General features: G+C 34.8%; 1 protein-coding gene across 11 annotated transcripts in view; it reads left to right on the top strand.

Annotated features, from left to right (window-relative positions):
• The window catches only part of tenm4 (teneurin transmembrane protein 4), a 261,307-nt gene that overhangs the window by 106,765 nt on the left and 137,595 nt on the right, over positions 1 to 16,947 (top strand). For 10 of the 11 annotated variants that reach the window (XM_048160292.1, XM_048160289.1, XM_048160286.1 and 7 more), the window contains exon 4: positions 5,873 to 6,091. The exons of the other annotated variant lie outside the window; for it this stretch is intronic. In XM_048160292.1, coding sequence (XP_048016249.1) covers positions 5,873 to 6,091 — 219 coding nt within the window. The remainder of the gene's footprint in view (positions 1 to 5,872; positions 6,092 to 16,947) is intronic. 11 annotated transcript variants of the gene reach the window in all.

The following is a 16,947-nucleotide window of genomic DNA, read 5'->3' as shown; positions in this document are numbered from 1 at the left end:
TTAAATACGAATAAAAATAATAATAACATAAAATAATAGATGTTAATAACCACATATACATTTATTATTATTATTATTATTATTATTATTATTGACAACATATTAAATTCATATTGGAAAATATATTAAAATAATATAACATATATAACATATTATTAAATTAATATTAAAATGTATACACAATGGTAATAATGATGATGATAAAATGGTTGCAAATCTGCATTTTATTATATTTAAAATTAATAATTAAGAAATATAATAATAATAATAATAACTTTATGCTTATTAATAAATTAAGATTGACTTACAGTACTTTTATAATAATAATAATAACAATAATAGTAATTTGCAAATCAATATTAATTTGTTTAAAACTAATGTCATGTTGTGTATAAGCAATATAATAAAATAATAAAAACATTGTCAAATAAATATTAACTTTATATATATTATTAAATTAATATTGACTTACAGTACTTTAATAATAATAATATAATAATAATAATAAAAGCAAATCAATATTAATTTGCTGTTTAAAACTAATATTTATCATTTTATGTGTTGAAGCAATAAAATAATAGTAGTAGTAGTAGTAGTAGTAGTGAAAAATACTATCATAGAAATAGTGCTGTCACTAACAATTATTTTGGTAATCGAGTAATCGATCGATTATTTTGATGATTAACTGAGTAAACAGATTTTTTTTGTGGTTAAAAAAAAAATAGAAAATGCATTATGTAAATTATGTATTATAACAAGCGCCTGTAGAGGGCGCCAATGGCCTAGTGATTGTTGTTGTTGTTACATAGCAGATCAAATCCTTAAAGGGTTAGTTCACCCAAAAACGAAAATTCTGTCATTAATTACTCACCCTCATGTTGTTCCACACCCGTAAGACCTTCATTCATCTTCGGTACACAAATTAAGGTATTTCTGATAAAATCTGATGGCTCAGTGAGGCCTGCATTGACAGCAAGATAATCAACACTTTCAGATGCCCAGAAAGCTACTAAAGACGTATTTAAAACAGTTCATGTGACTATAGTGGTTCAACCTTAATATTATGTAGTGACGAGAATACTTATGGTGCACAAAAAAAAAAAATAAAAAAAAAAAAATAACGACTGTATTCAACAATATCTAGTGATGGGCGATTTCAAAACACTGCTTCATGAAGATTTGAATCTTTATGAATCTTTTGTTTCGAATCAATGGTTCGGAGCGTGTATCAAACCGCCAAAGTCACATGATTTAACAAGGCTTTCCTTAGGCTATGTCATAAGTGTTTCAAAATTTCAATGGTTCACCACTGGGGGGCGTGACTTTGGCAGTTTGATACACGCTCCAAACCACTGATTCAAAACAAATGATTCGTGAAGCTTCATGAAGTAGTGTTTTGAAATCGCCCATCACTGGATATTGCTGAATAAAGTCGTTATTTAGCTTTTTTGTTTGTTTGTTTTTTTTGCGCACAAAAAGTATTCTTGTCACTTCATAACATTAAGGTTGAACCACTGTAGTCACATGAACTGTTTTAAATATGTCTTTAGTAGCTTTCTGGGCATCTGAATGCTCTCAATGCAAGCCTCACTGAGCCATCAGATTTCATCAAAAATATCTTAATTTGTGTTCTCAAGATGAATGAAGGCCTTACGGGTGTGGAACGACACGAGAGTGAGTAATTAATGACAGAATTTTCATTTTTGGGTGAACTAACCCTTTAATATTGGCCAAATGTTTACATATTAATCTTTAGTATTTTGCCTCTTCCTTATGATGTAAATGCTACAGCCACTGTAATTTCTTGAACAAGAACATGCGGACATCAAAACATGTAAACTCAAATCGAGGGTTTAAACTTTTATTTTGAAATCGTATTTTGAACAGTTTGCATATTTAGAAACATTTGTGTTCTCCTGTGTTTGCTTAGGCTTACAAAATCTGATTAAATGGCGCACATTGCGTTCCCAGATGAATGTTATGGAGGAATCGTGACAGCCCTACATACAAACATGTTAGTGGGTTATTTTGACACCAGATCATCTTATCAACCAGCATGTATTGGCCTTGCAACCATTGCGGTGGAAAAAAAGCACTCATATTTCTTCAGAATTATTTTTGAGGAAATGTGTTTTTGTTTCTCTTTGTTGCTGTTAGTGGCACAAAAAAATATATTTATTTCTTCACCTTCACAATTCCCATTCCTCTTCTTCACATTGCTTCTGTAAGTCAGAAATGAAAATAAATTAGGCAAGGTAGAATTAATTAAACACAGGCCACAATAGCTTGTAAGACTACTGCACCCCTCCGTGAGCACAGGAATGCTAAATTTGCTCATGCCTCTCTGTGACTTTCAGCACTTTTAAAGGACTTTAATACGTTTTCTGTCAAAGAAGACATGATTAATGGGAAATTAAACTTGCTGTACGTTAAAAAGTAAAACCTCTGTAAAAAAGATCTTCCATTCATGCATGTTTTGAGATTTAAATTTAAACTTTTTGTACATGTAGTTTAGGCAAAATTATTTGACTCACAATTAGGAAAGTTATTTTATCCTGCTTTGATATCAGATGAATCAGATCCCATGCATTTAATCCAGACTCATGAGTAAAACAAGCCTGGCAGATTCAACACCTCAAAACTGATTTTTTTAGGGTGTGGACACTAATAGTTTGCCTTTAGGATTGTTTAAAAACTCCTTATTCCCTCTTTGGTTGTACCAAACCAGTTCTACGACAGTTCTAATGGCCTCTATTGTAATGCGTCATGTTGCCAGCAGGAGTTCAGAGATTGAATGGTTGTTGATTCAGAGATTTTCACTTCAGAGACATTCATGCTTCACCATGAAATCAATTCATGTACCACTAGATATATAGTATGTCTGTCCGAACATTTAATATAGTTACACACTCTCTAAGTAGTGTCATTTCATAACTTGAACGGTAATTCGCAGTACCGAGAGGGATGGTGTTTTTTTTAGTAGCTTAGTTTGTTAGCTTTGAGTTTTTCACCATTCAAATGTTGATCAAATAAAGCAATAAGCCCTGTGAAGCCGTGGTTTACAGTGAATTTATAACCGCTAAAGGAGCGTTGTTAGGCACAACGCGGACCCCCTTAGCTGTTATAAATTCACTGTAAACCACGGCTTCACAGGGCTTATTGCTTTTATACAACACAATACAAATATTAAAGCCAAAAAATATGTATCAATGCAACTTTCATAAAGTAAAATCATTAAAAGCCTTCCTTCCGCTGGAAAAAATAGTCCCTGACCGCGAATACAAACAGAACTTTTTTATGCCTCTAGATGGCGGCAAAGACTCTTCGTGAGCGAGTCACTCATTCGCAAAGACTTTTATATTGAAACTTGTTGTGAACACGAAACAAGACGCAAATGACAAATGCTTTGACTAGCGCTGTCAGTGTCAGCAGGGCACGGGGAAACCCATTAAATGTTAAAAGGACAAGATCACAGTGGATATTCAAATAGATTTTTTTATTATGAACATAGGACTGACCTGGAGGAAAATGCTTAATCTGAATGCAGTATCTCTCTTGCAATAATCTTCTACATACTGCACTTAGCTTCAATGAACAAAATCAACTGCAAACAAACATATGTTTACGTTGCTAAGAGTGGTTGCTGAGATAGACACAGCAATTTCAGTATGTTTTCTGGAATTTTACAACGGCTTCGAACACGGCTCAACCAATCAGAATCAAGGGCCGGAACTTTCAGAATCAACCAATCAGAATCAAGGGCCGGAACTAATCAGTTTTATAACAATCATTTGTTCATGAAAGAAAAGCAGAAAGAGCCAGATAAAAAAGATTGTCAAGACAAACTTTAAGTTGGCTTGAAAAAGCCTATCCAATATGTTTTGTTTTTGTGCTGAACACATGATTACTTCTTATACACCGAAGTAGTAAATAAAGATGTTTAATTTGACTGAAACTTTAGCTATAAATATGAAGTGTTATTTGCTGATGATTTGCATGGTATCTCTGCAAGTTTTACCGCTCATTTTTTAGGTTGACTATAATATAATATGTTTTAAGACCTGTCAAATTAAAGTGATGATGATGAAAGGAACACAAGACATGCATCTTTATGATCAAACAGCTTGATTGGCACTTTAATGCATCATATGGTAATTTCACTAATTGTTTTTTAATTCTCTTTCACTCAATCAGCTGTATCTCATCCTAGAAGTAATTATACGTGTTTGCACCAGAAATATAAAGCAACATATTTTCTTTAACTTTGAATGATGCTTGTCAGCTCCTTTCACATGACAATATAAAGAAAGAAAGACTATAACACATAGTTCTCAGAATAAACCCATCTAAGTCCTACAACTGGCCAAATTTGGTGAACTTGTACTTGAAATGTTCACTCTTAGATATTCATATGTTGCTGAAAAAATGCTGCTATTGTTCTCGTTCTAAAGCTGTCTCATATCTCACAAGAGTTTGCTCAGAAAGAAAAGATCAGCACATTTTTAAGTGGAAGCAAATATATATAGTTTTGTGTGTGTGTGTGTGTGTGTGTTTCCCCCAGCAGGCTGTTTCATTCTCATGTGCAGTGAAAGTTGTTCTGATAACTTTTCAAAGTACTGTACAGTAATATCATTGCTTTTATAGCTTGTTGTGTTGAGTAAATGTGAATGTGATTGTGTTATGTAATTTGGGTCAATTTCACAAAAACTTTCAAGAACCAGTTCATAAATTTACTCAAAAAAAAAAAAATAAATAAATAAATAAATAAATATATATATATATATATATATATATATATATATATATATATATATATATATATATATATATATATATATATATATATATATATATATATATATATATAATATATAATAATAATAATAATAATAATAATAATAATAATAAAAAAAATTAATAATAATAATTAAAAGTTGATTAAGCACATTTCTTACCCCTCAAGCCTCATTACTGTGATGAAAAAATTCTAATATAATTCAAATTTATAACATTTTTAAAATACTTTAATAAAAATGTATTTAAAAAAATATTAAATAAATAATACAAAATGTTATATTTAAAAAATGTTATATTAACTTTTTTTTAAAAAAAAATAAATGAATAAATAATTGAATCTTTATTTATTTTGTTTTAAAAACTGTAATACAAACAGTAAAAAAATATAAAAAATAAAAAAAAATTCTTAAAATAGGCTTTGATTTCTTTATGCAAAATGTAATTTCTATTGTCTAATTGATTTTACCTCAAAAAAAATCAAATCTATTAAAAAGTTAATGAATTAAGCATGTTATTTACTGCCAAGTCTCATTACTATTAGTCAAAAAATCTTATTCTACTGTAATGCAAATTTTATAAATATTAAAAGTGTGTGTATATATATATAAAATATGCTTTGCTTTGTAATTTCTGATTATTTTTTCTTATGATTTGCGGGGGTGTTGGATGACCTGGATCTGTTTTTGTGAGATTCACCCAATGACTGATTTATTCACTGTTGATTAATAGTTTCAATCACTGTTGATCACCAGTGATCCTTTCTGAATGCTCCATTTATTGTTTTGTTAAAGCTTGTCTGTCGATCTGTCTTTGAAAAATATAAAAAGACAAAAAAAAAGGGAGGAAAAAAATCCTTTTCAGAGTCACAAAGCGACTATGTTGTCACAGTTATGCCAATCTCTGAGCAAAGACGGATGAATCAAGACAGACAGCTTTTATCTGTGCATTCTTGGCTTTTATTTGTTCTCTCTGCATGTGTCTGTACTGTACGTTTATTAATTTTTGGTTATGTGGTGTCATTGGGAGGTGTGTTTTAAGTTCTCCCCCGTGTGTTGTTTGTGTTTGTGGTCTACAGGTCCTCCTCTTCATTGTTCATCTGCCTCCTCTTCCCCTGTCGACTCCCCTTACCCTCCCCCTTCCCATGCAGCCAATCAGAGCCAGGGAAGGTTGCTAGGTAACAGTGGGGCTCAGGCCGGCCGGGACTCTGAGTCAGAAGATGAGTTTGGCCCCAATTCATTCTTAGTTAAAACCGGCTCAGGGAACGTCTGCGCTCCGGCCACTGCAACTCTTAACGGTGAGTCCCTCTCAATATCGCTGCCTGCTACATGGGTCCTGTCATCCTCAGCTGGACCTGCTGTGGAGCTTGTGGAGGTAGCCACAGGCCAAACGTTCGTTTTTTGGATATTTAGGGTAGCGGTGGAGGTCAGATGTTAGCAGGAACCTTTTTAACTAAGGCCTGCTGAGAAGAGAAGCTCTTGGCTGGGTTCAGAGAGTGAGGTGTGTCAAGATTTCTTTTAACAGTATGTGGCGAACTCCAGTTTATAATTTCCTATGGATGGTTTTGTTAAATAACTTAGGCAAGTTCAAATTAAAGTGGTTCGGTGTTTAAAAAAACAACCGGTTTGCCTGAATTCACCCTGCCAATGTTGAATAAAATAAGCATGGCATACTGTCAGGTACACAAGAAGCAAGACCGGGGAGTGTAGATATTTGCTCTGACAATTTGATTCAATTATGATTGTTTACAAAATGATGCAATGTACCATGAAATCTGAAATTTGGTCACAATATTATGCTGCAGACACACACGCTGAAGTTTATACTGTACTTTGTCGAATGTTGCTGAAAACATTTCAGTTGATAAAAGAAAAAAAAATCTATATAAAGTATAAAACTTTTTTATGGTTAATTTGAACAATTGTAATTCCATAATTTGAATGAGAAATAATCAAGAAATAAATGTGTGATATATTGGGTATTATTAATTGTAATATATTATTAAATTCCATAGTTGATGCATTAAATTTTGTTTAAAAAAATGTTAAAATGATTCAGAAATCATTCAAATATAATTTTGTATCCTTTTTAATGTTAATTTTTTTTTTTTTTTTTTTTTTTTGTGGAAATCATGATACATTGCCATTCAAAAGTTTGGGTTAAGTAAGATTTTTTTAAAAAGAGATATATTAATACTTTAATTCAGCAATTGCACATTAAATAAATGCATTAAATAAATTGCTGAAAATAAATGCTGTTCTTTTGAACGTTTTAGTCATCAAAGATTCCTGAAAAAATATCAGTTTCCACAAAAATATGAAGTAGCACAACTATTTTCAACATTGATAATAATCAGAAATGTTTCTTGAGCATCAAATCAGCATATTAGAATGATTTCTGAAGGATCATGTGACACTGAAGACTGGAGTAATGATGCTGAAAATTCAGCTTTGATCACATGAATAAATTATTTTAACATTTTAACAAATTCACACAGAAAAGTGTTTTTTTTTATGTAAATAATATTTCGCAATATTACTGTTTTTACTGTATTTTTGATCAAATAAATGCAGCCCAGAGGAAACTTAAAAAAAAAAAAAAACATTAAAAAATGTTTCCAAACTTTTGACCGCACATTTATATACAACAATTATTCATATATGACAAACAAAAAAGGTCTATACTGAATGTACAACACATTTCACATTGAGAAGATCCATAAATTACATTATTAATTTAATGATTTTTTTTTCCCCCAGTTGTTTATGACATTCTGGAAACCTTGGCTTTGTATTTCACATTGTGTGCGCGCTATGTTTGAATGTAGACTTTGTCAGGCTAACCTTCATTGCAGCTGTCATGACAAATTTCACCCTGTGCTCTGACATCTGATGTGGTTCACAAAATACTACGCCATTGTTTAGATGACCTGGATTGCGTTTACTTAAACAGCATAGAAACTTTGATTATTGAGTTTGTATTTGTGCACATGGCTATATATCTCTTGATTTCAGATCATCGCACAGTTGCCTTCATTAACTTTGCTTAGTTTTAGAAAGGTCAAGAAGTTTTAATGAAAGATTGAATTAATTTCAGAGCCTGTAAATGATAAAACGCTTAATGGCATGCCCTGCTGAGGGACAAGTGACCAGCACAGCAGGAATTTTAACCACGATGAATCAATTTTACAAGTTACCGTGTCCTCACTAATGAGCCACTGATGAAATGTGCATCACGTCGCGCTGCTGTTGTCGTCCAGAAGGTTCAAATATGATGAACTTGTTTACTAGGGATGTGCTTTGATATATTTTCGGCTCCTTTTAACATCCTATTACTTGTGGAGTGACATTAAATTAAATGTAGAGGTTATGCAAGACACGATTTGTGACCCGTCGCAGTGGTTCCGCGCTTATTGTTCTTTTAAAAGACAATGCTATAAGATAACGTCCATCTAAATCTGTCCGTGCTGCAACAGGTAAACAAATTAGAAATGAGATTTGTTAGCGTGCTTTCCTGATAAGAAAGCTTCGCATCACTTTGATAATTGGAGGAGAGCAGAGAGCATGTCGATGCTGAGAAGTCGATATGAAGCCTGTCATCTCTAGCAGCTCTCGGCTTCTCCCTCAAGGCTTCTTTACAGAGTTGAACAAAAAAATGCTGTAAATAATTGATCAGCCTTTACAAGTTAACCACCCAAGGCTGGAATTACATCAAGCTCAAGAGAATTGTGCCTGCCTGCTTCCACATGGCCCTTCGTAAAGCAATGAATTAGCCTCCCGTGGCAAGAACTTTCCCTTCTCTTCGCAGCGGCCAGCTAGCGTCCCGGTCACCTAGCAGTGGCACCCCAGTGCTAAAATGGGATTTATCTTTCCGACAAATGGCTGTGATTTGCATTGGTATATAGGTTACCCTCGGGCTGCCAGTGAGGGGTAGCGCGCTCACCAAAGGAATCGGTCTCTTGCCTCCGAGCTATGCAAGGCACCATAAGGCTCTATTTGACTGAAACAAAGTAGCATACCACAGTGCCGTGAAAAAGGAAGTTTATGTGTTAGAGTTAAGCTTAGCGTCCCTGGTAGTAAAATAGTGGGATTCCTGCCAGAGGCTATGCTGTGTTGCACAAGGTCGATGTGAGATTTGATCTTGCTTTCTTTACTTCGCTTCTTACGAGTCAGTGACTTTTCATAGGAAGTTGAGTGGTTCCTGCAAAGCCAGTCACTTTGGCATTAAAAACCCAAACTCTTAATGGCTGCATGCACTCAAAGGCACAATACGGTTGTGGGTACAGTTTGGACTGCTAAATACAGTTCTGTTCACATTATTTGGTTAATTTAGAGTGACTCCAGTTTGGTTGATCCGTGATCCACCGCAATCTAGTTGTCTTTCTTATTCTTCACTATCAATTACTATTTTTATAGCTGTCAACTTCTCTCAGGTTATGAATTCCGCCATGAGATATTCATATTTAATTTGGTTCCCATGTCCTTTTGCACATAAATACCAATTTCTGAGTCACCTGCTTGTAAATGCACTTGTCAATTCAAACACTGGCTGTGTCAAAGTAGCCATTGTGATTGTAGGTAAACAAGTGGTAAATTATGGAAATTATCCTGCTCTTTTGAAGAGCACCTCATTGTCATTTCTAATTGTTTGGCAACTGTATTTGCTGAGCCTTTAAACAGAACAAGGACACAATTATAATAAGAAAAGAAAAACGCGGCTTTTTATTCACTTAAACCACCTAATGAGGCTATTTTAACCATTTTCTCTGCTTTTTGAGATTGGGGTAGACCTTTTTTATTTTTTATTTTTTTCGACCAGATAATAAACAGCCAGCTGTTTTCATTTTCCAAGTATTAGCATATTATTAATACGGATATGTCAGATAAGAGTGATGCAGTTATGACAGAATCTTGGATAGGTGGTCACGTCCTTTGTTATAGTCCTTGGTTTTTAATGAAGAAGTGCCTACATGTTCACACTGAGTTTGCAGTCCAAAACACACTGTGGATTAATTAGCGTAGTTAATGCCAAATATTTCACAGTTTCTGACCTATTTTTTCACCCTGCCTTTATGTAAACAAAAACAGATGTCTTGAAAGATATGTGTCATGTGGGTTTAAGCCTGTAATATTTTGAAATGTTTTTAGAGTTGATGATGACAGGAGTTAATACCTCCTGTTCTCATTTATTCGCCTTGTCAGGATATTAAGGGAGCATATTAAAACATTTTTAACTGTGTTGTGACAGGGCCCTGTTCTGCAGCCTGACTCAGCTCAGCATCACAGATTTGTCAAATACTGCAGAGAGAGAGGGCATGGACAGGGTAAGCTTCTCGTGTAAAACGATAAGGGAGTTCATAAACCCAGATTCATGTTGCCGGTGTCGATATGATTTTGTGTGTCTTTAGAAACACAAGTTATTCTGTAGTTCTAGAAATGTGATCCAGTGCTGAGACTAAAGCTGAAAAGGCTTAGCTCAGGGTTTCAGGCTGTGGATTCGAACACAGAGCGTGTTTTCAGAGGAATTTGGTATGCTTTTCCAGCAATTGAGGAGGAATTACACATGAGAACACGTGAAGGCTAAACATTACATCTGCAGAGAGCTGAAGTATCGAATCACGGATACAGAGGTGGTTAGCGTTTGAAATATCGAGTCCCAAGTGTTTTAACACAACATAAAGCAAAATCTGGCCACAGTGGCTGAGTTAAACGCACAAATTTTACCACTGGGAAATCTCTGCACTTCCCAAAATTCATCTCTGCTTATAGCTATCAACCAGAGACGGAGTTATCAGGCTGAGGCAATTTCACTTTTCCCAGAGTGATTCTACATTATCAACAAAAAAAAACAAAACAAAAAAAAAATGCATCTGTAGCATTCTATCGACCAAATGGCTCTCCGCCGTATTGTATTTTTCCATTCATCTATCTTTGTTGCAGAAATTCCCTAAACTATAGTTCATGAACCAAATGTCTTTTGTATTTAAAGAGGCTGAGATTAAGCAAGCTGGAAAACATAGAAAAGAAAGAGTGAAAGATCTTTATGCCCGCTAGGTCCTGTTAGCTTGATGGGACAGACCCGTTGAAGCTTGAGGTCTTTTTATTGAGCATGTGTTGCTCCATGGCCCTTGGCTTTCTCTCAGGGTCCTGTTCCTGGAGTGATGGCTATTGGACCACGGGCTCCCTGCTGAGCCCCTGTTCTTCACCACAGAGCCCCCCTTGTTTTAGCATCCTTTTACGGCAAGCAGCATGGGGTTTGGGCCACAGTGGGCCACTAATGGTGTATGGATCCCCCTCTGTAAGGACTTGCACAACATGCCTTTGCAGTTGACCAGACAGGAATGAGCAGGTGGAAATTAAGCAGTGGGGTCACTCTGCATCCATGCATTTAGATCAGTTGGGTTTCGTCAGAACTTATTTAATCATCCCCTCCCGTTGCCGGTGCGAGGGGAGCGAATGAGGTTTACGGGGTCGCGCCGGAACATATATCCACTGGAGACACTCCGAGAGATCACAGCGGACAGGGAAAGAGTGATTTAATAAGCAACACATGGCATGGCTGCAGAGGTCAGCGAGGATGAGCTTTTTTCCTGCTCGCCGTTCCCGGGAGTTTCAAATGCAATTATTTTTAATGAGAACAGTTATTTATGCATTGCGTTCAGCTAGACACCAGTATGCGACCGCGGTCCATATTTCTAATTGCAACCAGCCAGCTGTTTTCCTAATGCATTGTCACCTTTTGTAAATGTACACTGTATGCTCATGAATCATCAGTTTATTTAGATAATCCATTGTGAGGTTACCATGGAGATAACAAAGTGCCAGACAGAGCCATCTGCACATTTCAACGTCAAATATGTCTTCAGGACCCAATGGGACACAAAAATTACACATTTCACGAACAAAAGCACATTTGCTTTGGATTTCACATGATTTTCGAATCAACATGCAGAGAGATGTATTTTTCGTATTTCTTTAGTATAGCTGTGAAGATGTCAGCGGGGCCGTCAGTTGCTCACACTTGATGAGTTTGAGAGCATGACTGATTCACAGCGCCGTAAGCTATATCTGCAAGCCTTCGTACGAGACCCGTGAAGACGGCGTGTATTCCCACATGTATCTGTCTTTCCTAATGGTTAAGAACAACACCTTAACTGATGATTGAATGGAGGAAAGAGTGTGAAAACCACAGACACCCAACCTTCCATTAACACTCAGGGTGGCTGTCGACTCTTCACGCTGTTTGGAAAACAGTATCCGCCACCCATATCCAGACATTTACAATCAGAAAACAAACCTAGCTGGACAGACGAATGCTCAGCGATCTGTGGTCACTCTGACTATTGTTAGCTGCTGGATTTGCAGCAGTGGATGCTGTTTAATGATCTGTCTGTCTTGTGGAGGGATTTTGAATAATTCTGCAGCCAATCTCACACCTTGCACGTTTGATCGGGTGTCTAAGGCACATCATACGAGTTCTCACTCTCAGGTGTGACTGTCAGGAGTGAGACTGTTCGTAACTATAAACGAAAATAGGCTTTTCTCAGCCTATAAACTTTCTAAACTTTTCCATATGGATGAATCTCATCCAGCCATCCATCCATCCAGCCATCCATCCAACCAGCCTTTCTGTCTGATGTCTATTGCATTTTGTAAATCTGATATGTTTGTATGACCTCGTTTCTTATCAATTATTCATAAACACAAATCAATTCTGCTCCAGGGTTTGATGTTTTAGTGTCACTCGTTGGTTAACTAACACTGCTGACTGGAGCAACCCAATTTTCCTTAGAGATTGAGTTCAGACAACTTTAATGGGCTTTTGACGCCTGTAAATATTGAGCTTGAGAGAAGAGCTTTTGAAATATTTCTGGACTGTGATCAGTTGCTAAATGGAGTCAAACTCATCAAGAACATCCTCACAGATCAAATTAGCTTTTTAACACGTTTTACTAAAGTTCTTGCACCTCTTTTGAGTACACCTCCCTCCCCCCATTTAAAACATGCTGTTAATCTACATAAATATGCCATGGGATTTCCACAGAGAGCTGCTTGTCTCCCTTTGTAATTGCTATTTTATGCATTTGCCGTCTTGTAATCGTAAAGCAATTTTACATCCAGCAAAGTGTCATCTAGAGTAATTAGGTGCCTATTATATTCTTAATCTCAAGAGGGGATGAGTATCACAAAAAAAAAAAAAAAAAAAAAAAAACATGTCCAGTTTTTTTATTTATTTATTTATTTTTATTTTTTTAAGGTATTTAAAAGTGTAAAAATACATAATGGAGATATAATTAATTTTAAATTTTTTCTTAAGTGTTAACAATGAGATAACATTGTTTTTGTTATTTTTTTTCAAGATGGACAAAATTTGTCACCAAAAAAGTCATTTGGTTTAACCAAAATTTTGGTTTTTACCGAATTACTCTTTTGGTTATACCGAATGACGATATTTTTAAACGGTGCTGACAAGCTGATATCTAGCTAATTATATATCTATATCTATAGTATATATCTAGCTAGCTAGCTAGCAAAAGGACAAGTTTTTAAAATATTACAACATTTTCCATGTTTTATAGCAGTTGTACCGAATGACCTGATGTTTTGGGACATGCATATGAGCAAGTGAAAACATGAATTTTTCAAATAGTTAAAAGAGAGTTATATAATTAAAACCTTTTGGATTCAATAAAAGAGATGTAGTTGTACTACCTTGCATACTTTGGATGTCATATCTTTGTTTATTATTATTATTATTATTATTATGGCCTTTGCACAAAAAAAATGACCCGTCACATCATTGACATATATATATATATGTGTGTGTATGTATATATGTATGTATATATGTGTATATATGTATGTATATATATGTCAGATGCCTATATGTATATATCAGACTTAATTTTCTCTAAGCAAAATAAATAAGAAAAAAGAAAATCAAAATATATTCTTTTCTTTAGATTTTGTGTAAAAATATGAGTAAACAAATATTTTTTTCTCCTTTTCTGGAAATCGTTTGAGACCTATGAATTTGTCCTTGCCTTATTTTTTTTGGTTCTTTGGCAAAACAAACTTTTCATAGCTGGTGAACAGAGTTCTGCAAACTAGATCGATCAGAGACCTTCTAGTCTTACAGGTCCTTCTGGACTGTGCTGAATTGTTCCTGCTGAATCATTACTTCTCGTCTTATTATGCTCATTGTTTCAAGGACTCAAATGAGTCTTATCTTCTGTGCTTTTCAATGGAAATAAAGCTCCAACTCTTGAAAGCTGCATCAGCATTTCTGTTTACCGGCTGCTGTTTAGGGAATAAAACCCTGCGTTGAAACAAACTTATTCTGAAAACACAACGCAATAGTTTAGACATGTTTAGTGAAGTGTTTAGAATTGGGTGATTCATAGCCTAAACTTGATGTAGTCTATTACTATTTGCAGCATTCATTACATGCATAATGGTGTTTTTATGCTGTTGTTGTTGTTACCTGAGGGACTCTATGTTTATAATTCATTTTGCCTGACAAAATGTAGTATTTCAGTTCAATGCCATGTTCTTAAGAGCCACAGTTTTTAAATTCATTAGGATATGTCAACCTATGAATGACTTTTGCTAAATTGCAATAAGAGAGAAAATAATCTAATTCAAGTACTTTCTTCTTTTGAAGTTAGACAGTCAAGCAATACGATTAATCAAAGCTTGTTGTCATTAACCTTCTTTGAATTTCATCACTTTCGTAGTAGTAATACGCCCGCATGTTACATACCTTCATAGTGCAGAGGAAATGGTTTACCTCTCTTCCAGCTCTCCATCTGTTTTGATCCGGTTTCATCGGGGCCATCATCAGCTTGGCTCAGAGACGCAACAGAGCTCTGAGTAATTGGTAGCGTAGGATTGTGGGAATGCGGCTTGGTACGGGCCCATCTGTCACTGGCTCTGACAAATGATCTGGCCCTGTGCTCAAAATGAAAGAGAATAAAAAAAGTAAAGGGGTCCCTGTCAGTGACGCATCCCGTAATGATCTTCAGTAGAAATGTGCACTCACCACATGGTGCAAAGCACTCATTTAGTCATATGAGAGATGTGAGAACTAGCGTTCTTTCACCCCGGTGACATGCATCCAACAGACAACATACTGTGTCGCTTGGTGGGTGAAACTGTGGTAAGACCTTCGAAGCATGCAACTTTTACAGCATTCAAAAGTAAGGAATGATTCAGGGCTGCTTATTACGTGGCGTTCAGTGCCATACATTGTTGTCAGTGGTGCTGTGTTCGTGCAATAGGAGTTAGAATAGTTTGTTTGTTATGAAGGTCAGTTCAGGCAAGCAACAACAAAAGCATTCTCAGGAGTGTCTGCAAGACAGATTTTTTGTAAAAAAAAAAACAAAACAAACAAACAAAAAATTATATATATATATAGGGCTGCACGATTAATCGCATGCTATTCTCACGCGCATTTCGTCAGTAAAGCCGGTTCCCTGATTGCCGCTAAATCGCCATCACCTGTTTTTAAACGGAGCGCCTTTTAATAGACGGAGCCGTAGTTCACGGACAAGCCACGCAATATCGCGTTCATTATCGCAGGCGATTCATCTGCGATATGAACGCGATATTGCGTGGCTTTTCAGTGACCTACGGCTCCGTCTATTAAATGCCGCTTCATTTGAAAGCAGGTGATGGTGATTTAGCGGTAATCAGGGAACCGGCTTTACTGACGAAATGCGCGTGAGAATAGCATGCGATTAATCGTGCAGCCCTATATATATATATATATATATATATATATATATATATATATATATATATATATATATATATATATATATATATATATATTGTATATAGTATATAATGACTTGTATATAAACCTTTTTTGTGATAAATATTTGTTAGTATTTAATTAAAAATTTATTTTGATATTTTTGGGTGTGCAGAAATAAGTGATACGGCTGTCCTGGTAACATAATGAAGAAAAAAGGCTCATTAAAACCTTGTGAAACGTATTATGTAGTTTGGCATAATCTTCTATTTTTTATTCTTTAATAAAAAATAAAATAAAAATAAAAAATAGTGAAGCAAATTTGTTAAAATATGAATATTTGAACTATTTGACAGTTCTGTGGTTCAACCAGCATGAGACCCAATGAGGGTCATATACCATTCATATGTCAATAATTTGACATTTTATGGCATAGCAAGGTTAGTTCAGGTTGTAAAATGTCTCATGAGTTGTGCGACTAAAAAAAATAGTTTGAATAGTTGTCCAGCACCTGATTATTATCATTATTTTTGGTGGCAGTACTTTGGAAAGAATGAATTTACAGATGCAACTTCTAGAGATTTTGCTGACAGTTTCTAACAAGTTCTGTCTCTGACTTTTTCTCCTTAAAAGCATTGCAGCTACAGCCATCAACACTCTGCTTTTGTAACAAATGACAATTACTGTCGGACTTCACATAACCCACTATGAGGGATGTCCACATTATTATGTATAATCAATGTCTGTTTGTCTTGTGAAATCTATTTATGCAATAACAGTATATCTGGCCTATTTATTTGTTTAATATCTGTCAGTTAGCCTACTAAAGGGCTGCCTACATTTACTTGGTAGACACCAATTTTTGTTAAGCATTTGAAGGTAAAGGTTGTTCTTAAATGTAAATAAACCTTTTTTAGAGCATTAGCTATAGGCCAACTTTAACGAATGAAGATAAAGTTGTTTTTAAATGTAAATTAAACATATTTAGCACATTAGCTATACCTTTAGCAAATGAAGGTAAAGCTGTTTTTAAATGTAAATTAAACATATTTAGCGCATTAGCTATACCTTTAGCAAATGAAGGTAAATTGGTTCTTAAATGTAAATAAAACATATTTAATGCATTAGCTATACCTTTAGCAAATGAAGGTAAAGTTGTTTTTAAATGTAAATTAAACATATTTAGCGCATTAGCTATACCTTTAGCAAATGAAGGTAAATTGGTTCTTAAATGTAAATAAAACATATTTAGTACATTAGCTATACCTTTAGCAAATGAAGGTAAATTGGTTATTAAATGTAAATAAAACATATTTAGTGCATTAGCTATACCTTTAGCAAATGAAGGTAAAGTTGTTCTTAAATGTTAATAAAACATATTTAGCGCATTAGCTATAC

This window comes from Megalobrama amblycephala, linkage group LG16, assembly GCF_018812025.1.
Source record: "Megalobrama amblycephala isolate DHTTF-2021 linkage group LG16, ASM1881202v1, whole genome shotgun sequence".
In the NCBI taxonomy this organism is placed as follows: domain Eukaryota; kingdom Metazoa; phylum Chordata; class Actinopteri; order Cypriniformes; family Xenocyprididae; genus Megalobrama; species Megalobrama amblycephala.
Note: the sequence above shows the minus strand (reverse complement) of the source record. Positions and strands in the feature narration are given on the sequence as shown.